The 23,419-nt window shown below is 38.0% G+C and overlaps 1 protein-coding gene across 3 annotated transcripts in view; it reads right to left on the bottom strand.

Moving 5' to 3' along the window:
* Mib1 (MIB E3 ubiquitin protein ligase 1) overlaps positions 1-23,419 on the bottom strand; it is a 97,835-nt gene that overhangs the window by 14,066 nt on the left and 60,350 nt on the right. For all 3 annotated transcript variants that reach the window (XM_021150154.3, XM_021150153.3, XM_021150155.3), the window contains exons 13-18: positions 9,833-9,965; positions 8,272-8,358; positions 6,997-7,158; positions 5,286-5,467; positions 3,585-3,777; positions 1,711-1,789 (exon numbers count right to left, since the gene is read on the bottom strand). In XM_021150154.3, the coding sequence (XP_021005813.1) occupies positions 1,711-1,789; positions 3,585-3,777; positions 5,286-5,467; positions 6,997-7,158; positions 8,272-8,358; positions 9,833-9,965 (836 nt within the window). The remainder of the gene's footprint in view (positions 1-1,710; positions 1,790-3,584; positions 3,778-5,285; positions 5,468-6,996; positions 7,159-8,271; positions 8,359-9,832; positions 9,966-23,419) is intronic.

Here is a 23,419-nt window from a genome sequence, read left to right as displayed (position 1 = left end):
ACTATATTTTAGTAGCCGTTCTCATGATTATTGCAGCTGAAGAGACTTAGGGGTGGTTAAGAACACTGGCTGCTCTTCCTGAAAATCCAGACTCAGTTCCTGCATGGCAACTAACAACCATTTGCAAGCCCAATGTCGTTTGGACCCTGATGACAGCTTTTACACCTGCCTTGATAAATAGAAACAATTATTTGAGTTAGCCTGTCAACAGTATAAATCCTTCACCTATTATTTAGCTGTCTATCAGAATGAAAAAAACAAAAACAAAACACCAGTAGTCTGGGGACCTATAAGTCAGCTCAGTGGGTAAACTATCTGTGCCAAGCTTGACCATCTGAGTTTGAGCCCAAGAACCTACAGGGTAGAAGAGAGAACAGTTCCCTCAAGTGTCCTAAGACTCCTATACATACCACGTTAGTTAAAGACCCATAGGTATATACACAACCTACAGACATATACACAAATAAATAAATGTAAAATAAAGTTTAACCCAACATTTCTTTTCTTTTTTTTTTTTTCGGGGGGGGGGGGTTTGAGACAGGGTTTCTCTGTGTAGCGCTGGCTGTCCTGACACTCACTTTGTAGACCAGGCTGGCCTCGAACTCAGAAATCCGCCTGCCTCTGCCTCCCGAGTGCTGGGATTAAAGGCGTGCGCCACCACGCCCGGCTTAACCCAACATTTAATAGGCATCTTATACCAATGAGACTCAATTATCATGTAATTTGCATGTTATTCTAGTTCAATAACATTAAAAAACAATAATTCTTGACTAACCTATTTTATAAAATGAAATATCATTTAAAGAAAGTATTCAACTTTTTGAGATCTTTTAAAGTAAAACAAAACAAACAAAAAACCAGCAAAGGAAAGAGAATTTCAAACCTTGTAAGACATAAAAGATATAAAAAGCGAAGACTCTCAAGATAAATGTCTTCCTTAACCTGTGGGCTGTGACCCCTCTGAGGTTGAACAACCCTTTCACAGGGGCAGCATAGCAGATATTCTGCATATCATCTATTTACATTGAGAGTCTTAACAACAGTAAACCACAGGTATGAAGAAGATCATCATAACATGAGGAGCTGTATTTCAGGGTCACAGCGTTAGCAAGCTTGAGAACCACTGATTTAAAGCAGACTTCTTAACTTTCTCCTAATCTAACAGTTAACATAACAAAATTACAGCCCCAAACAACAGAGCTGTGAGAGCCCAAGGAATCAAGCAGGTGCACAGGGAAGGGGCTGTTCAGGTACTCTGGCACATACCAACCACTGCTACTGCAAAAAGGATAGGCTACATGTTGGAATAGCTTTAGAAGTTAAGTTTCGTGTGTGTGTGTGTGTGTGTGTGTGTGTGTGTGTGAGAGAGAGAGAGAGAGAGAGAGAGAGAGAGAGAGAGCGCAAGCTCCTTTTGTGGTAATACAAAAATAAAAATTCAAAAATAAATAAATAAGTACGCACAAACACACACACAACACACACACCCAAAAAAGCCAAAACAAATTTTAAAAGAGCCCAGTCTGATAGAACATAGAATTTCAGTAATCAAATTATTCAGTATACTCTGTCACTCAAAAGTACCAAAAAGGTACTAAATGCTTGTCCAGCTTTTCTGTAGGTTATCCAATAAACAAACACAAACATCAAAGATGTAGGCGTTTACTTTTGTCTCTATGACAACACTGGAGAGGTTCCCAATAGGCTACTTACTCTCACAAGCACACATGTGCCCACAAGGTTGAAAGAGAACAGCTGCTTTCTTGTCGGAGCACACCACACATTCTTCAATCTACATCGAGAAAAGGCAGAGTGAACAAGTGCAGAGAAATCATGCCACCCCAGCAGCTTATGCCACCATGTTCTTCCCCATTACAGAAGCCCTGTTCTCTAGCTCTCCTGCCTGCTCGTCTTCACATCACTAGGTAGCTAGTTTAACGGGCTATTTCTGCATTCCACTCATACCTGACACAAAGTGCAGAATAGAAAGATTCCATTTCATCTGAGGTCAGAGACAAGGAGCTAAACGTTAGTTTCCTTTTTTTGTGTTTTTGTTTTTCAAAAGCTCTAAGGAAATTTTAATAAACGAGTATTAAAACAAATGACTGTGAGAAGACTAACAATAACAAAATCCTACCCAGAGAGAGGGTGCTTCTGTTGCTTCCGCCAGGGAGTTCTTCATGAAAGCCCCCCTTTTAGGATCTGACCAATTCCCATGCTTCCTAAAGCCCAGAGTAATGAGGTCACTCCTCACCTGTCTGTCCTGTCACTAAGTCCGTAAGTCTTCCACACCCAACTTTTAATGTCAATTTGACCACGTCTACCATGTGTATGGTTTTGTGTCCTGTGTTCCCTGCCTGTGGCTCCTTTTCCCTCTAGCTCACACCACTGCCTACACTCACACTTGTTTTCCAAACAGCCTGCCTTTCCTCAGCACAGCCACACTTAACTACCTTTTATTTATAGAATTGTTATCCAGAAATGACCACCTCTCCCTATAACACCATCCAACCACTAACACACTGTTCTTGCCTGCTTTCATGGATGTGTGCTCTCCTAGCCTATGGCTCAGTACTGTACCTGGAGTTTGCATACCTGGCATACTTCTTTAGTACAGTAAAACCTGGCTGGTCTCTGATATTCTTAAAAACTTAAACTTAAAAACTACCACCAAAACTAATAAATTACCTAATATTATTTGTAAGAGTTTAAAATAACAAAGCAACTTGATCTAGTAATCACTTACCTATCCTTTCTACTATTTAAAAGAGAAGTCTTTCTAACCACAAATACTCCCCGTCTGGATTATCTTTTTGGGTTACACTCCCTTTCCTGCAACAACTGAATCAAAGCATTCTGTGACTCTGAGCAGACGATGCCCTCCCTCCCAGCATGGAGTAATGTTATTTAACAAAGTAATCACTTCCGACTTTGTTAGCACTTTAAAAAACACTTTAATTTCCTAATTCATCAAAAAGTTTGAATTAATTTGTAATGTATTTATACTGCCCTAATTACCGAAGAATCCAAATGATTCCTCTAAAAACACCCTCTGCACTAAATACTAGTTTTAGGATTTTTCTTCAATGAAACTGTTGATTCCCCTTTAACCACTTGGGGTCACTATTTCTTTACAGTCAAAACCAGCTAGTAACCCAGCAACTCTGGTGACTGATTAGAAGTGTCTGTTTTTTAAATTTCCCACTGATTTGAAAACTTCATACTACATAACACAAAGCAGAATTCAATGTACCTAAGTTATAAAAGGCTCTGAGAGAAAAACAAGTGACTAATTTTCAAGTAGTATACTTTAAGATATAAAAAGGAAATGTAAACTAAAAAGACTGAGACGTAAAAACCATACATGGTTTTTAAATCCTGGTAATAACATGACAAGGAACACTAGTAAGACTAGAAATCAATTCAGAAACTCTGAAGTAATGTCTTTAAATGTATAAATTATGTATTATGATATTTATCTTATTTGGAAGAACATAGTAAAATGCCTATCACAGAGGGGAGCATTAGGTCTCATAGAATTCCACAATACAACACAACAGCACAGTACTGGCTGGCCAGTCTGTTACCTTTGTCCTGGACTGAACCTGTTCTTTACAAATGAGGCATTTCTTGACACGAGGGGAACACAAAGAACAGGTTGCAATGTGTCCACACGGACCAAAGAGAGTGTCTCTCTTCATGTCTGAGCACACCATGCATTCCTCTAGAGTTTCAGAATCGTTGCTAATCATAGAAGGACTCCGAGAACCCACTTGGCCACTAATAAAACAAAACATTTCAAATCAAGCCCATCCAAACATTCTAAACAAATATGTTAATTTTTTAACACCCAAAGTGTCATTAGCACACATAAAAACAGATTATATTTAAAAAATCAAATATCAACAGCTTTATGTAAAACCTTTTATTTTTTTTAACTTATAATTGCTTATGTTCACATCTCTGTTGCTCAAAAGCATAGACCAAACAGGTGCCTTTTCCTGTTTATAAACCTTTGTACCTTCATATTCTTCTAGTGACAATCAATCTTAAAATCAAGACTCAACGAAAAAGGGTGAACTTATAATAAAGAGCTAAAAACACTAGCAAAAGCTAACTTAATGAGCTGGGTGTTGTGGTGCATGCTTTTAATCCCAGCATTGAAGAGGAAGAGGCAGGTGGGTCTCTGTGAGTTCAAGACCAGCCTGATCTATACACAGTGAGTTTAATGATAGTCAGAGCAACATATTGAGTCTCTGTCTCAAGATAAACACAAAAAAACTAAGTAAGTGAAATTTCATTTAGAACATGTTCTATCTACACAGACACAGCAAAAGAAGCCAGAGGAATAAAACAAAAACCCCAAGTAGCACTATATTATAGTATTAATTAAAAGACACCACTAGGGGCTGGAGAGATGGCTCAGAGGTTAAGAACACTGATTGCTCTTCCAGAAGTCCTAAGTTCAATTCCAAGCAACCACATGGTGGCTCACAACCATCTGTAATGGGATCTGATGCCCTCTTCTGTGTGTCTGAAGACAGCAACAGTATACTCATATATATAAAACAATTAAAAAAAAAAAAAAAAAGGAGTGACATGATCTAAAAAAAAAAAAGAGGTGAGAAAAACAAGCATAAAGGGACAGCTACCAATACAGTTACTGATAAGAGGTATAAAGGTCAAAAGAGATGTGGACTGTGTGTATGCCTACTCAGTTAAAAAAAATGTATACCAAAAGTCTTAATTAAAATTACTGACATTTCACATATGAATGTGTGAGACAATCACCTTTAGGGAAAATGCCCAATCAACCGGGCAATTCCTTTGTTCATTCTTTAACCCTTTATTGCTAGTAACTGTCTTCAAGGTCTTGGTGCAAGGTGCTGTAGTATTACAAAAATTTTCCATGATATTCACTCTGTTCAGAGAGAGTAAACTACCTTTTGAAGGAAAATACTGTAATGTTAGAGCTTTTTTTTTTTTTTTTTTTACTATTAAGGCCTTTCTTAAAAATTCCCAGAGCATACAGGATTCCTAGACGATCAAACTAGTTTAAACAAGTTTAAGCTTACCTATACAGTAGTACACATAATGTGGGGACTGTAACATGAAATGAGACACACTACACAGAGGAAAGGTTTCCAAGGATGGAAGTGGCAACACTTTAACACTTTACAGGTCAAGAACTGTAAAGATCAAGATACCTGCAAGTCCCAGGTCCTCCCTTATGACGCTGCACAGAATCTTAGGAATAAATAGTACATTACATGACAAAAACTACAAACCTGACTTTTTCCTTATGACATTTTGCCAAAGCTTTGCAGAGACTTGGGTCAGGACAGAGATCCAGTGGTGACTGACCCTTCTTGTTTCGAATGCTGAGATCAGCACCATTGGCTGCCAAGAAACACGCAATGGATGCTGCACTCTTCTTCTCAGCCCCCTGGGTACCAAGTCCCATTATTAACTGAAATCAAATGAAAAGAGTCATGATTTTCCCTTACAGAAATCTGCCATATGTATGTGTGTTAGGCATGTAAGAGTTTCAGTTCTAATGCAGACTCATCTCTCCCCAGTCCCCATTTTCCCACATTTGTGAATCGACTCTCCAGCGTAAAAGTGGCTAAACTCAGTTGGGCGCCTGCCTCCTACATGACTGATTAATTACACAGAACCAAAGTCAGGTCAATTAAGGCTGAGGAACTCAAGTAAAGTTTCTAGTTAAGAAGAAATAGCACATTTGTTCCTACTCAGTTTAGCTATGGGGCCACTACCAACTAACTTCTCAATGCTTCTGAATCAAGGCAAAACTTCAAAGAATAAAAAGAACCAGGATCTGATTTTATCATCTGAGCTATGGATCCAAATATATCTGCAATTCTTACAATAATTATCAAGACTCACTGAGGACCCATACAAGCTGGGTACTGTTTTAAAGCACTTTTATGATCTTATACAATAACCCATGGAGAGAAGTATGTTCCTTTGAACTTTAAAATAAGGAAAAAGAAAAAAGAAAGCACAAAGGGGTTAAAAAATGTATATTCAGAGTCTTACAAGACAACAACTCACAAACATTCGGGCCTCAGATTCAATTATACTCTTTAAAATGATAATAAAATTCATTTGAAAGTGAAAAGGCTTAAGATAGTCAATTGTTTAAAATAAATTTGGAGGACTTCCCTTTCCAGATTTCAATATAAACAAATGTTGAATCACAAGGCTCTAAGACACTTGAGTGGGAATCCCACAGCCAAAAAAGAACTTGGACGAAAAGAACAAGATGCTGCTGCAATCCCTGTGTGTCAGAGGAAACCTCCAGATAAATAGCTTACTGATCTTGGATAAAGGAAGCAGGCACTCAAGCAGAAAAGGATGCTACTCAATAATGGTAGAGGGACAGTTGGCCATCTATCAATGACAAATGAACTGCAACCTATAACATACGCTATATAAAACTTCACTGGAACTTAAAAGCAACAGCTGAGCTTCATAAGCATCTATAGAAGGAGCCTGAATGACCATCTTGCCAAAGAATTCTTAGGACATAAGGCATACATAGTAGAAGAAAAAACTAATTACATTTTTTCAACATTAAGACATTCTGCTCTTCTAAGAACATTGTCAAAAATTGGGTATGGTGGCTTACACCATGATCCCAGCCATGCAAAGGTCAAGGCAGAAGGAACAAGAGTTTGAGGATAACTGGGGTAGACTGAGGCCTCATCACAAAACACCACGGTCAAAGGGGAAAGAAACATGAATGTACAGCACAACTCACTCACTGCACCCCATTTGTACTGCTGAATTTTTAAAGAACCAAACAACTTTTGATAAGATGCAGAACAAATGCACTTCATAGGAACCAGCAGTAGTATTAAAGTTTGATAAACCCAAGTCTATCACTGATAAAATGTTTTGTCCAATGCAAATCAGACGCAGAAGAAATATAAAACTTGCTTCTACTAGTAGTGAGAAGACATTATCTTTACTTACTGTGTTTTTTGAAGGTTCCCAGGCAGCATCTACCTTGCCCACATCTTGCATGTCTTGTAGCTGACGTAGTTGAGACAAAGTATGATGTCTCAAAGCTTCATGCAGAGGAGTATCTCCATCCTTATCCTGAATGTCTAGCTTAGCACCTGCACGGACCAAAAGCTGAGAGAAAGATGCTTCATTTGGATAGTGTCCACACCTATAAGAAACTGCAGCCTATCAGCAGTGAGCATTCTGGACCTATTTGAAATTTTAAATAACAATAAATGTAAACACTGTTTGCTAAAACCAAATCACTTGGAAAATTGAGTTACTGATTATTTCATCGTGTGCCTTGCACAATAAATTTTAAGTTCAGTTTAGATCATCTTTACGGTGTTTCAACAATCTTCCTAATCCTTTATACAAATATCAAAGAGCTCTAAACAATAGCATCTACAGAACCTAATCTCTGTACAATCTTAACTTTTCGTCTTGTTTTGTCTCTTTTTTTGTTCTAAAAAGCTATATAAAATATAATTCTAAGACTTATTTTTCAAACTTGTGGTTAATTTTTGCTGTCAACTTGTCTAGATTTGAAGCTACCTAGGAAACACACCTCTGGGTGGGTGTGTCTTTGAGGAAGTTTCTAGAGGTTTAACAGAGGAAGACAGACCCACACTGAATGTGTGTGGCCCTATGTGATGGTGTATCTAGCGTACCAGACTGAATAAAAGGGACAGGGACACACTGTAATCAACTGCCATGACTTCCCCATCCTAACAGACTGCATCCTCTTCATAGTGTGAGACAAACCAACCCTTCCCATCCTTAAGTGGCTTCTGTCACAGCAAAGAGAAAAGCTACTAACAAAGGACCAATTCTAGTTCTGCTGCTCTGGGGCGGAGTACAGAATGAACTTTGCTGTCACACTTCCTGGTGATACTGTGGCAGAGTCACTGCTTCATAAAAATACTTAAAGCAATACTTTTTTCAGGTATTTTGTTTGAAATAACTAAATTAGTACATTAAAAAACATATAGTTCAATTAATCAATTTACAGTAAAGTTCCAAGGCAACGCTTTTACTTTACTATCCACTACACATATTAAGAGGGTAATTATTCAAATTGTTACTTTAAATTTACTCACTAACATTAAGAGAACTATGAGAACAATATGCTGAAAATTTAACTAGGTATCAACTCCTTATCCCACAGACACAATGAAAGGCTCTAAACCTCAGCACAGTTAAAAAGCTATTGTAAGCGCATATTACCAAGAATAAATACTTTACCCTGACAATCTGGGTGTGTTGCCGTTCAACAGCAAGGTGTAGGGCTGTTTGCTGGTTCACATTCTGGATATCCAGGTTTGCATTTCCCTAACAATGAACAGATTTTAAATGGTTACATCTGAACAACAGAGAAGAACATGCAAATTGTTAGCTACTGACAAGGAATACATAGCTCTGTCCACCACTGTTTCTTCCTTGGAAGCTGCCCTGACACAATCCTCATACAGATAGCGAAAACTAGACAGACAGACAGCAAACCTATGTAGAACACTTAATGTAAACATAAGTATCTCCTTTACAGTGACTACCTCAAACCAGCTCAGGGACAAAGTACACTATGGAGTCTAACAGTACTCTCTTTTACTATCCTCTGAGAGCAAGTCTTAAAAGCTGTAAGCACTTCTGAAAAGCAACTGTGTCTCCATATAGGATTTGGAGTAACTTAAATAACCTGAAGTTCACTTCCTTCTCTTGCACAACCAAGCTCTTCCTCACTCAGTGAAAAGAAGTGAGGAGGTGATCTGAGTATTATGAAGTTAGTAAAGATGGAGCAGGAAGTCCTGTGCATGCTCAGGAGAGGAACGAGCAGATGGACTCCAAAAGCAGCTGTTACTAAACAAAAGGGAAAGAGTCTGTGGACAAAAGAACTGATTTTAGAATCAAGGCACTCTGTCTTAAGCTCTGCCACTTACAAGTCATGTAAACTTTTCTAAGCATTTCAATATGTAGTAGCCCTTTTCTTCAGCTCCAAAATAGTGTAAATTATTTCACAGGGCTTATGTAAAGATTAAGAAATACAGCACACACACACACAAAAAATGCTTAGCATAATGTCTGATATAACAAAGCAAAATGAAGAGCAGAGTCAAAGCTTCAAAAGACAGACCTTACACTGCTAGGTTAAACCCATCTAATCACAACTGTGATGGCCAGCTGCACCCATGCATGGACTGCCGGCCAGAGCTGAAACTCCAGCAAGTTATGCCATACTCTGGAAGAGAGACATTTCTGGTTTGCTTTCTATCATGTTTAATTATGTTTCTTTGACTGGTCATGAGTTACCTAATTCTCAGATCATCTGTTATATCTATTTAAATGTACACAGTAGGAAGATTACAAACAAGTATTAGAGAGAGGCTGGCAGGACGCAGCCAAGCCTGATGTCCTGAGTTTGATCTCCAAGTGTCTTATGATGGAAGGACAAAATCATTTCTTGAAGACTGTTCTTTTGACCTCTATACATGGAGCATGGTGTAAATACAAATGAGAGAAGGTTGGTGGAGAGCCAGTGTTAGCCAGGATGACTGGTGTGTACCTGTAGTCCCAGCACTCAGGAAGCTGAGGCAGGATACTGGGTTTTAGCTAAGACTGAACTATACATATCAAGACTGTTTCATGCAAACAAACAAAAACAACCAGTGTTTAAAACAGAGCATACATTGAGTTGATTTTCATCATCATGGGGGTTTTACTACAACCTGTATCTGCAGTTTAATATCTACTTTGTGAAATAAAGAATTAAAAAGTTCTATGTCTATTAAAGCACAACTGCCTCTCCTACCTGATGCACCAACAGCTCAGCCACTTCCACATGATTATTCAGGGCAGCCAGGTGCAAGGCAGTATAACCATCATCTTTCTTCTCATCCACAATCCATGGTCTTGGTAATTTTGAGAGTAAAACACGCATTGCACTGAAAGGCAAAATCACATTGTCACATATTTGCATAATGTGATCTTTGTTTTCTTTTGGAAAGTATTCAAAAGAAACTGTGTCATCAAATGAAGATAGTCTTTAAAAAGAAAAGAAAATCATGTTTGTACACACACAGGCAGAAATTACTGTCATAATTCTCCAATGCTTTTTGCTTTGTGATATTTTAAGAGCCAAACAAATGATCAGCACTTGCAGAATGCAGCAAGCACAGAACCTAAGTGCTCCAGAGGAAAGCTGTGGGTGAGAGGGAAACCTCCCAGGAGGAATGACAGAAAGCAAACAGCATGGCGTGAGGAAGCCTGCATGGTTCACCGTCAATAGTTTCTACCCATACACGAAGTAGCAAAGAACAGCAGGTAACAAGGGCGAGACAGTAGGAACAGTGATCAGACATATACTCGGTAGCTTGTTAGGGTTGCACAATTTAAATCTGATTGCAGGTAGCAAGGGCGAGACAGTAGGAAACAGTGATCAGACATATACTCGGTAGCTTGTTAGGATTGCAGAACTTAAATCTGATTGCAGGTAACAAGGGCGAGACAGTAGGGAACAGTGATCAGACATATACTCGGTAGCTTGTTAGGATTGCAGAACTTAAATCTGATTGCAGGTAACAAGGGCGAGACAGTAGGGAACAGTGATCAGACATATACTCGGCAGCTTGTTGGGATTGCAGAATTTAAATCTGATTGCAGGTAACAAGGGCGAGACAGTAGGGAACAGTGATCAGACATATACTCGGTAGCTTGTTAGGATTGCAGAACTTAAATCTGATTGCAGGTAGCAAGGGCGAGACAGTAGGAACAGTGATCAGACATATACTCGGTAGCTTGTTAGGATTGCAGAACTTAAATCTGATTGCAGGTAGCAAGGGCGAGACAGTAGGAACAGTGATCAGACATATACTCGGTAGCTTGTTGGGATTGCAGAACTTAAATCTGATTGCAGGTAACAAGGGCGAGACAGTAGGAACAGTGATCAGACATATACTCGGTAGCTTGTTAGGATTGCAGAATTTAAATCTGATTGCAGGTAACAAGGGCGAGACAGTAGGAACAGTGATCAGACATATACTCGGTAGCTTGTTGGGATTGCAGAATTTAAATCTGATTGCAGGTAACAAGGGCGAGACAGTAGGAACAGTGATCAGACATATACTCGGTAGCTTGTTGGGATTGCAGAACTTAAATCTGATTTACGTTTAGTGCTAAAGTTCTGTTTGTGAGATGCATCGAATGGTAAGTATAATTCAATATTTACGCTCTCAAAACCATTAATATTTTTAAAAAGCCAAAAAAGTCAAAGACACCTTAAAGAACATAAAAGAATTAAAAATCCTAGAGGCCCAGAGAACCAAATTAAGAAATAAATGCTTTTTGGAAACCTTTCCTCACAAAAATATTTCCTATGGAAATTTCATGGAAGTGTCAGCCTCTACACTGACACTAGGACCTCAGAGGATGCAGCTGCAAATGTCTTTATGAATCCCATATAGGAAGTTCTAAGAATAGGTTTTGAAGGAGCAGGTATGGCTCAAGAGGTAAAAGTGCTTGTGGCTAGGCCTGAGTTTGATTGCAGGGACTCATGGTGGAAGGAGAGATCCTACTTCTTTAAGTTGTGCTCTGACCTCAATATGTACATCATGGGATTCTGACGCACATGTGTGAACACACGCTTACACATATAAGCTCATCACACACATACACACAACCACACACAACCACACACAATAAAAATACATAAATGCTTTTAAAATTTTAGCTTTGGGCAGCTGGAGAGAATGGTTGTGAGCACTGACTGCTTCCTTCCAGGGGTTCTAGTTCAATTTCCAGCAAACAAATAGTGGCTCACAACCATCAGTAATGGAATCCAATGCCTTCTTCTGGTGTGTCTGAAGACAGCTACAGTGTACTCATATACATTAAATAAGCTTTGGAGGCACAAGAACCTCTGAACTTATTAAAACTAATGCTGCCAAGTGCTTAAGCTTTAACAGATTTTTTGCTTTGAGAGTCTTGTTACTTATACAGGCAAAGTTAGTCTTGAACTTTGATCTCCCTACCTCGCCTCTCACCATGACTAGCTCAACTCAGATTATGTGACTACTATACTACAAAACATATGAATATCATGAAGGTCATATCATACATTATCCACCACTCCATGCATCAAAGAGTGCAGAAAAAAACATGAGGAAAAAAAAAACTTAAAAGAGGTTTATAGCTTTCTACAAAGTTTAACCAATGAAAGCTGGTCATGGTGACACATGTAATTATAATCCCAGCACTTAGGTTGAAGCAACAAGATCATGAATTCAACATAAGCTCAAGTAAAATAAAGACCTTATATTTTAAAAACTAATTATATATATATATATATGTGTGTGTGTGTGTGTATATATATATGTATATATATGTATATATATATATATATATATATATATATATATATATATATATAAACATGCAAGCTAAGTATCAACTAGGCGACACTGGGTGGATAAATGCTCACTCACTTTGTGGCACTGAGGATGGATCAACCTTGTACATGCTCGACCACTAAGCTAGACCCCTAGCTCTCTAGGATTTAAAACATTTTAAATTTTTTTTTATTTAATGTTCCTTTTTTTGTCTGCTCTGAAAACCACAGGTCCCCTTGAGCTATGACAGTTTCACTTATTCTTTGTTTTTTGACAAAGCTAAGAAGCCTAAGGAGTATTAACTAGACACTCTGTATGTTTTCTCTTCATCAGTCTGGGGCTAGGGGACCCTGGCAGAATAACTACATAGGCAGTGCCTTCCATCACTTTTCACCTACTATCCACATGACCTACCACTCTCAATGTTACCACTGACAGGTGCATGGAGGAGTGTGTGACATAGCTCTCTGGTGTACACTGTCTCCACCTTTTTCTATTCTACCCTCTTGACAAGCATTGTACAGCCCACACTCAAGGGGTGCAAAGTCATGTTCCCTGTCTGTGAGAAGCATCTACACAGGCTAACAGGCACATTCTACACTGGAGCTATGGGGAATTCTCTTATATATATATAGATATAGAGAGAGAGAGATAGATAGATAGATAGATATACACACGTAAACACACACATACATATATACATATATGTATATATATACACATACATACATATATACGTACACATACATAACACACATATATACATACATGAGTAAATTTTTTAATGATTTATTTATTTTGATTTTATGTGCATTGGTGTTTTGTCTGCATGAGGATTTTGGATCTGCTGGAACTAGAGTTATAGGCAGTTCTGAGTGGCCATTTGGTGCTGTGAATTGAACCCTGACCCTCTAGAACAGCCAGTGCTCTTAACAGTGGAGCCATCTCTCCAGCCCTCTCTTCAGAGATGGTAATTAGAGACTTATCAATCCCTTTAGAAAAGTAAACAAAACAATACATGACCTTGAAAAGAGATAGTATTTTTAGGCCCAGCCTGCAAGGTAAGCCTGGAGAAAATAAAAGAAGAGACTCTTGTTCCCTCACCTCCGTACACCAATAATAGATCAGAGCAGTCTGCCCTCTTCTTGTTACAGAGTGGGCAATTTTAAAAACACATCTTAGGACCTGGGACAGCAGCTAGAGGATCTTCTCTGCAGCACTTGCAGCTGGTCACTAGGAAAGCCCACTGCTATGCTGCAAGCACTGAAGGCTATGAAATTATACAACAGACACTATTACCAGCTCAATAAGTAAGTCAATTTCTTTTACTAAGCCAACAGACTATTAATTGCAGTCTCTAAGACTTGGTGTTATTTTTCCCAATAGAGATACACTCTTCCATTTATCAACTAGTTCTTCTCCAATAGGTTAAGGACACGGATGTTTTAAAGATAAGATCTTGCTACCAGTTAAGCAGGCATTTATAAATGGTGCCAAAAAAGCATTAAGTTCCAGAACAACTAATAGTGGTGCCTAGCCTAATCCCTGGCACATGGCCATGCTCAGACATTTGCTGAATGATGAACAAATGAGTTCCAAGAAGCAGAGGGGACAAGCAGCTGTCTACACTGGTATGCGGTGCTCAAATGGTACCAGGCAAATCTCTAAGGCCTGCCATGCTATTCCTAATGTCTCTCTTCAGCAAAAGGGAACATTTTCTCAAATCCAGCAGGTGAACTACAGAAGTCTTGCATATTAGTATCACTTAATTTTAGAAAAATGTCAGAAGAGCCTTTTACTGGATGGTCAATCAGCGTCTGTTTAGTTACTTTAAGATTCCCTTAATAGTAGGTAAAGCAGATTAGTACAAAGCCCGTAAAGAAACTTAGGAAAGTTAAGCCAAACAAAAGCTTTTGGAGTCATATAGTTGTATGCATATATAGTTGTATACCAAAGGAGATTCTTTGCACATGGAAACCAGAGCTCAAAGTTTTCTGAGTGGAAAGAATGAAGAAACACAGGGCATCTAGTCTGAGCATCCAGGCAGAGTATTAGTGATATCATATGTTTGGTGGACTGCTGAACACAAGAGCAGGAATTCTCTGACTCATTTCAATGTCACAACCCAGCACAGGAACATGGCACAGTGTTCATTGCTACAGCAGGGGTGGGTACTTTAGGACCTGAAAATTAAATTCTTTTAAAATCTAACATGTATCATCTCTTAATGTGCATAAATTTTGAACATTTGGAAAAGGTACAGTTTTCTAAAATTTACCAGTATCCACAAAAGCATTCCTTTAAAATTCTTACCCCAAAGCAAATTAATCGTGAAGACAAAAGACTGTTAAAGACAGCCCCCTGCCTGTGTGAGGTGATATAGTTCTACTTAACTCTTAGCTCAACGACTACTTAGGAGAATATGTTTGAACTAAGAACAAGATACATCTGGTTTCTCCTGCCCAATTTTTCAGGTTTTTGAGATTTAAATTTTATCTTTATAGATTTGCTGGGTTTGAGTTTTAATACTACTCATTTTTGGTTAAAAATAAATATCTATATTTAAATTTAACCTGAATACACTATTAAAATTCAGAACTCTGAAGTATTTCTTGTTTCTAGGACACATACTATATAGCAAAGTTATGTCAAATTCATGATCATTTTAGTCTGTGGATGGTTATACCTAAATGGTACTTAGAACATTGGAGTCATGGCTTAAAGGAGAGGAAAGAGATCACTTTAGACTTAGGTTTGAGAGTTTAATCCACACTAAAGGCATCGTTGGACTTGTACATGTACATACAGTTACCCATAGGCATTCCTACCATACTGTCTCTAAGCCCTACGACAAAGCGACTCAAGTGGACACTGAACTAAGAGTCTAAATACTTCCAAAGAATCCTATACAAGCTTCTTACTGCTCCATCTCACGGCCACTCGATAAATTCTACTCACCAGTTCTATTCTCCACTCAAGTGCTATTTATTATTTTTCAAATAATTAAAAAATAGTAACTAACCCTAAATATAACTGTACAAAAATCCCTACAAGCCAACATCTGTGTAATACATTACTATACAAAATATTTTAACCATCAAAAAAGAGTTGGATTATGAAGTATTTTGGTAGCAGAGGGATTTTTACATCCTGCAGATCTGCCTGAAGATTGTCTTGCTACCAGCCAGGGCAAATTTGTTGCCCGACCCCACCCCACCCCACCCCCGCCGCCCTTTTTCTCTTCAGTGCTTCTAAGTATAGTGACAGCCGCGTGAGGTTTTCCTAGTCTCAGCACAAGCTCGGGGAGAATCTGGGAAATGTAAGTGGAAACATGAGACACAGCTCTATTTAGCAGTACTTAAAAAAAATATAGCAGGACAAATGGCAAAGCAGTGTTGGGACCACAGGAAGAACAATCAATAGGCAGAAAGCAAGATAGAATCCTCCTCAGCTCTTAGATCGACAATCGACAGCTGAGAGACTATTTTTTGCTATGGCTGACTAAATATGGTCAGGGAAGAGAGAGGCACAAGAGAGTCTGTTTGCCTGGGAGTGCATGTTTCAAATGCTTAGCTGCCTATAAAGCTCTAAGAGCCTAGGCTGTGGCCACTGAGTCGGGAAGAATAGAAGTTGGCTTCTGTGGTGACTATGTGGGAGTCCTGCCCTCGCTTGCAGACTTGACCTCTGGACATAACAAGGTAGCTTCACTCCAGATCTACCACTAACCCTGGAAACTCAAACTCCTGCTCCTCCAAAAGACCCAAAGCAAGAAAGATGCACAAGATTTCCTGAGGCACCACAAGAACCCAGTATAGTCTGGTGGGCACAGGAAACTGGGTGAATGTTTACAGCTAATTGGGAGAATGTGAGGTGTGTTTAGGGTTTAGGGTTTTGCTTGCAGCGTTTTTTTGTTTTTTTAAATCTTAGATTACAAACTTTTCCCCTCTTGTGAATCATTTCATCTAACAAAAACCCTAAGTACATTCTCTTTGCCACTGTAGCAACCTTCCCATTACTTAACTTTCTCTACATATCTATATAATTGATATATTACATTCTAAATTATATGACTAATGTTGATTCAATTTGAGAGAGAGAGAGAGAGAGAGAGAGAGAGAGAGAGAGAGAGAGAGAGAGAGATTGCATGCCTGCATGCACATCTGTGTATTTGTGTCTTTCTATGTCTATGAGAAGAGCAAGGGAGAAAGGTAAAATTATGTTGTTGTTGTTGTTGTTTGTATATTTAATTTGTCTTTCAAATGTATCTCACAAGGTAAGGTCCTGTGTTCACTTACACTGGGTGCTTACCTCACCCAGCTTATAAAAGCAGTGCTGAAACAGCAGCAGTGTGAAAGAACGGTCATGATGTGGTGACTGCAATGTTACTGTAGGTCACTACATCTCTTTCCTGTAAGTGGGGCAGGACACTAAGCTCACAGGTAAATCAAGCACAAGAACTGACTTGTAAGGATGCTTCTGACTTTCTGCATGCTTATCTAATATTGACTGATATATATTCTCATTGTTAAATTAATTTATATCTGGGCATAGGCTAATTTCAAAGCTCAAATTAATAATTTAGTTTTAAAAATGCCATTGTTCAAACAGCATGCCAGATAACTTCAAAAATATACAATCTACCAGTATCATTACGTCACTAAAGACAGGGTCTTTATTGTTTTCAATTAAACAACTGTTTCAGTTCTGTCTCACTTCTCTAGTAAACCTGCATCCTGCCTCCAGAGCACAATAGCTTCTAAAAGCTACTTCAAGATTTAGGTTATGAAATGTCTCCCCTTGCTTACTTCTCAGGCCACAGACATCTGCATGCTGCTGCATGGTGCAGGTCTCAGCAGCACTGCTGACTGAGGTCCATGTTGGCAGCTTACTAGCTTTCTTCATGGGCTGCAGAAATCCTATTCCCCCACTTCCCTCCCAGCACCCCCTTTTCTATTCTTTACCAAATCTCAAAGCTTCTCAATGTCTCCTTTTGAATTAACCTTCAAAATGTCTTAGTGACTATAGGCCACTCCCAAATTATTCTTTTTCTTGTGCTAAATATTCAAGGTAAAACCCGAGATTCACAGACTAAAGTGCTTCTCCTCTTTTATGGAGACTTTGGAAAAGTTATTTTAGTACTTTCCCATTATATTAAAAACCATTTTAAAAAGTAGTCTCAGACAAACCAAGCACAAGCATGTTAACTATTTGAATTGCATTCAATGCAAACAGAAACAGAACAAAAACTTGACTAAATGATTTGTAATCTGTTACCTTGAAAATAAATTTCCATTTAAGAACATTAATTCACTCACACAATGAAATGATCCAATTTCAAAGCCTGTGCTAACTATAACTTGTTTCTCCCAATAAGTTTTAAGTAGAATTATCTGGTTTATAAAAACAATTTAGAGTAAATTGATTATCATCTGTCTGTAAAGGATCTAGAAGCAAATTATAAAGAAGAGGGAGGCACGATGGAGAGAGCAGCAAGCGTGCTAACATTTCTGAATAAACTCAAGACTCTGCTGACTGCATCTCTTGGAAAAGAAGAAGCAGGGCAAAGCATGGCGGTGCTTAAAAGAACCACGAGCAGAAGTGGCATTGATGGGATCAGGTAAATCTGTTGTAAAATTCAGTCTCTGATAAGCTAATCTCCGCACAGGATCCATTACTGTTCCAGAAAAGTAATCCAAATGTCCTACTAACAGCTGGGAGAGGTGGGCTGCTTCATGTTTTCACAGCTATCGGCCGGCGTAGGAGTGCCTACTCAGAGCACATACTTCTTTATGTACCCATATGAACATTCAGTGCTATGGAATGTAAAGAAGTATGTATTTTGGGTAGGTAATGTCCGCCAAGAAGAAGCTAAGCTGAAGCTAAAGGAAACTCTTTCCAGGAGGATGACTTTCATACTCTGAATTCACCTGTAATACTAACAGCCCCATTCCAAAAGGACCAGCCATTCACCAGGCAAACTAACATCCCTTATACTGTACTGAAGAGAGAAGTTCCATGGAAGTGGATTTTAATTTTCACATTAAATCATACTACACTCTACACTGAATACTCACATGACTAAAATTTGACTACTACAGAGGAAATAGTATTGCTAGCACAAAACAGTGAGACACAGGATCAACCATTATCTGTGTTCACAATTGGATATTTTAGTGTATCGCTTCTATCAAATCAGGACCAACAAATCTAATAAGAAAAATAAAGCAACAAAAAGCTGATTTTACTGATATAATAGCTATTCTTCACATGTGGCAAAATGTATAACCTATTAAAATCAGAGGACCTCGTAAGCCAAAATTTTTGGTTTCATTATTTTCTTTTCTGATAGCTATTGAAACCATAATGTTTAAAGACTATCTTTTAAGTAAAATTATACTGCACACGTGAAAACTGGCCTTTGTCCTTTTCCAGTTTGTCAGTTCTTAACCCAATCTGTACTTTAAGTGCAGTTAATACATACAGCATGAAAGAGAATGATAAAAATGGCAAAACCCTAGGCCACAACTAAAATATAACAGGATATATTGACAACAAACTGTCAAAAATCTAAGTCTGTATTATCCTTGCTTATATTAAATGACATTATTCTTCTCATAATGAGTTATGAACAGCTATATTAGTTATTCCACAGGTCTGAAAGGTTTTAATAATTCTTTAAGAAACATTTTCGCAACTAATAATTTGTTACAATCCTTAAGAGAATGCTAGCTATTCATTTATAAAATAAAACTGAAAACTGATTTTGTTGCTTCCAAGTTCAGCTTTTGTCTAGGAGTGTTTTGAATCACTTGAAATGTCACATCCAGCACTTAGATCAGCTGTCCCTTTTGAAGTGAGTACATGTTAAACTCTGGGCATCTGCTGACACTGCTATTACTCAAACACTTCACTGTCACCCTGACAGGGATAACAGATGCTGACACTATCAGATGCTGGACTATTTTTTCCCATGGCCTCTCCTTGTCCTGATATGGCCAGTACACGAAACTCAATGATCCAAAAGCACACTTAAGCAACTGCACTTGCTTACTAGCTGCCAGGGACCTACTAAAATAGAACCAGGCAAGTGCTATCTTCAGCACTTAAGTTCAAGCAACCAAATACCTGTTTCACTATTTGGAAAAAATGATGCAAAGAATTAAAATTACATTAATTTCACCAGAAGCACAATAATTAACAACAGATGTAGAATATTAAACTATTTGCATACTGTCTGAGATTGTGTTGTCCTTCTACCATATTAGTTTAAAAAAATAAAATTATATGGTATTTCCCTCAGCATTCTTATTTTACAGACAAGCTATAATATATCAAACTTTTATTGTATGAGTATGTGTCAGAAGACATTCTCTTCGGGCAGGAAATCTCCAGCAGAATCACATTAACAAATGCTTAAGTACTGGTTTTAAAGTATCACATGGTAGGTTTTAATATTCGAAATTCAGGGACTATAGCCGACTACCATACATGAATGTATCACTAACCTGATAATAAGAACTAAACAATCTATACTCAAAACAGCATAGAATTTAGTCAAGAAAATAGATTTTTAAACTTTATCTTATTGTTAATTTATTTTTTTACACTCCACATTCCATTCCCCACCCCCACCCCACCCCCCTCTACCCTCCAACTGCTCCACATCCCACATCTCCTCCCCACCCCACCTCAATAAGATAGATTTTTAAGAAGGTTAATTTCTGAACTTAGGGTTAGTATGCCAACATAAACAAAAGCAAAGAATGACACTGAAGATGTGTGTGATGCAGTAATAAATTAAAGGACAGAGAGTTACTTTCTTACGGCCATTCTTATCCTTCTACTCCGTAGCAGAACTTGTTAAGTCCTCAGCTATCGTGCTAAAATAGAAGCAGTACAAAAATATGTAGCTAGCATGACCCTTTTACAACATCTAGTTTAATTACTTAAAAACCTGGTTTGCAGGCATGGTGGCAAACTGCTTTAATTCAAGCACTTGGGAGGCAGAGGCTGGCAGATCTCTGTTTGAGGCCAGCCTGGTCTACAGAGTGAGTTCCAAGACAGCCAGGACTACACAAAGACCTGAATGAACAAACTAACATGGTGATAATTTAGAAGCATTACTCTGAAACACATTATGATTTATCTGTTCTTTCAAATGTTGGTTTTGAAAGGCTACTGTGTGCATTTAAGAACCAAGTAAAGATGCACACTGATGTGAGCTGCAAGAACAGCAGTGTAGGTCATATGCCTAAAAACGTGAATTTCCTGTTTAACAACTGGTACACCTGTGTAGGAACCTCTAATACCTGTCATGCTATATTTCTACAAAAGAGCATTTAACCTGTTTGGATCCTACACCAGCAGCGGCAATGCTTTGCTAAAGCTGGTAAAATGGAACCAAATCGCCTCTTCAATGGATTTGGTCCCCTTCAACCAGCTGTAGCTATGCATTGATTACACATGGACAGCCAGTGTTTCGTGAACATGAATTACATCTCAACTTACTGAATTCATACAAACTGTAATTAAAAGCAAATACCTAGCAACTGTCAATCTTATTTGGAAGAACTAAACTGGTTAAAGATGTTTCTTAAAAGCTTTATGAAAATGTGTGATAAAAAGAATTTCAAATAAAGTTATTTATTTGTGGTTGTGGTATTAACTTTTCATTTTAATTAATAAAATGTAAAAATTTTTATAAAAGCACTTTAAATCTTAAAAGTGACATAAACTTTTCTTCTTCTGAAAGTGATAATATTAAAATGCCTACTGTACCTCTAATAAAAATGACAAAAATATTTGAGAAACTCATTGAAAACTCACCTAAAAACATGATGGGAATATCTCACTTTTCACATGGACATACATAAAAGTTATTTTTTTCAATTCTTAAAAAGTACTTGGTGTGTACCTGTCTGTGTCTGTATGTGGGTCTGTGGACATGAGTGCAGGAGTGCAGTTGCCCACGGAAGGCAGAAACACTGGACCCCTCTGGAGTTACAAACAGGTATAAGCCATCTGCCATGGGTGCCTGAAACTGAACTAACATCCTGTTTAAAAAAAAAAAAAAAAAAAAAGCAGGATATGCTTGTAACTACTGAGCCATCTCTCCAGTGTGCATGGTTTATGTTACAGAAAACCATAATAATATTTAGTACGCCAGAAATGCAGTAATCATCTTCAATAGGACTAAGCCTTCCATTTTGCCACAATTTAACTGAGTCTTAGCAGAATGTTGTCCAGGGACAGACTTTAACAATAAACATCTAATTCTTCTGACTCTGAACCCAAAGCAAATGTTTTGTAAGGTTTAAAGCAGAAGGAAAATGCTAAAACATTTCTACTTACTACTTAGGAAGTTTCTCAACTCTTCTCACTTGCCAGCTGGCAACCCTTCACTAACAAACATGCCATTGCTCTGTCTTTGTCCTTCAGAGAAACTTTCCTCACAAGTGTCTAAGTGAAAAGAAACTGAAGGAGACAAAACCAGAGACCAATATCCACCCGATTTTCGCAGTAACTACAAGAGAACTGCAAATGGTTTACATTGCTTACTAAGCACACATTTCAGCAATGGTGAAGGCCTGCAGGCAGGTGCCTGGGTAGCCTGGGATGCAAGTTCATCCAAATAAAGCTGGCTTTCACTTTTTATCCACCTTGATTTACAACAGCAATTTTACCCAACTGAGATATAATAACAGGACTATCTAGGGGGAAATATCTCTATAAACATCGAATATCTGGCTGGAGATACAGTTGAAAAATGTCTTGCATATACAATGTCCTGGGCTCAATCTTCAGTACCCCCAATACATAAACAAAAACACCAAGTATCAGAAAATATGATCAATGTTATTCTGAGTTACAATTCCTAACCCTACAGATCAGCTTTTAAATTTACAATATTTTGGTCTGCACCTTCAAGTCCAGGTTTCAAAGCATACCTTCCATAAACATAAGGCACCTAGACTTTTTTTTGTTTGTTTGGTTTCTCGAGACAGGGTTTCTCTGTGTAGCCCTGGCTGTCCTGGAACTCAACTCTATAGACCAGGCTGGCCTCGAACTCAGAAATCCACCTGCCTCTGCCTCCCAAGTGCTGGGATTAAAGGCGTGCACCACCACTGCCTGGCCTAGACATATCTTCAAGTCCAGGATAATACAAGTTTTTCTTCAGAAAAGCACATCCAATAATATGACGCTGCTGATACACTGCTGAAAAATTACTGTTATTAACTAAAAGCAAAGCCAGGAAGTGTACTCAGTTTACACATACATACATAGACACATACATACACATACATACATAGACATATATACATACACACAAGTGCATATGCCAATTCTGGAAACTTCCCACATTTTCAATCATAACAAGTGGAAATGAGTACAAGCAAACCTGTTATGAGACGAACTTATACAATGTCGAAAAAAAGTTAATGGAGGAAAAAGTGCAAATGTTCCAAAAAGAAAAAAGAAAAACTCTCAAAAACACCAGAGAATTATACTAACTAAAAGGACTATTACTAGTTACAATTAAAGAGGAATGGAAGTCCAGCACACAATCATACTAAGTAATTCTGGACTGTATCAAAACAAAATCACAAAAACAGGATAAAATGTTACAATATGGATGACAGACACATTAACAAGTAAGACTAGAAAGTGCTCAAAGAAAAGGAAAATGTTACTACATTTCTTAATATTTGACATTCTATCTTAAAAGAGGGAAAATGTTAGCATATGGAAATAATAATGTGCCATATCTGCTTTTTTAAAGTAAGAATAAAGGCCCAAAGTCTAGGAGAGCTAACTTTAATAAACCTCAAAGCATCCCAACATGCTATCACAATTGATACATTTATTTATTTAAACATTTAGTGTTTTCCAATAAAACCAATATATGGCAACCACAGTCACAGCTGCCCAAAATTCATTGAAGAAAAAGGAATAAGGGAGTCATGTAGCTTTAACCAAAGTCATTCTGCTATATAAATTAATACATTCTCCAT

Source organism: Mus caroli, unplaced genomic scaffold, assembly GCF_978045245.1.
Source record: "Mus caroli unplaced genomic scaffold, Mus_caroli_1 scaffold_19, whole genome shotgun sequence".
Lineage (NCBI taxonomy): Eukaryota > Metazoa > Chordata > Mammalia > Rodentia > Muridae > Mus > Mus caroli.
This window is presented reverse-complemented; position numbering and strand designations above follow the sequence as displayed.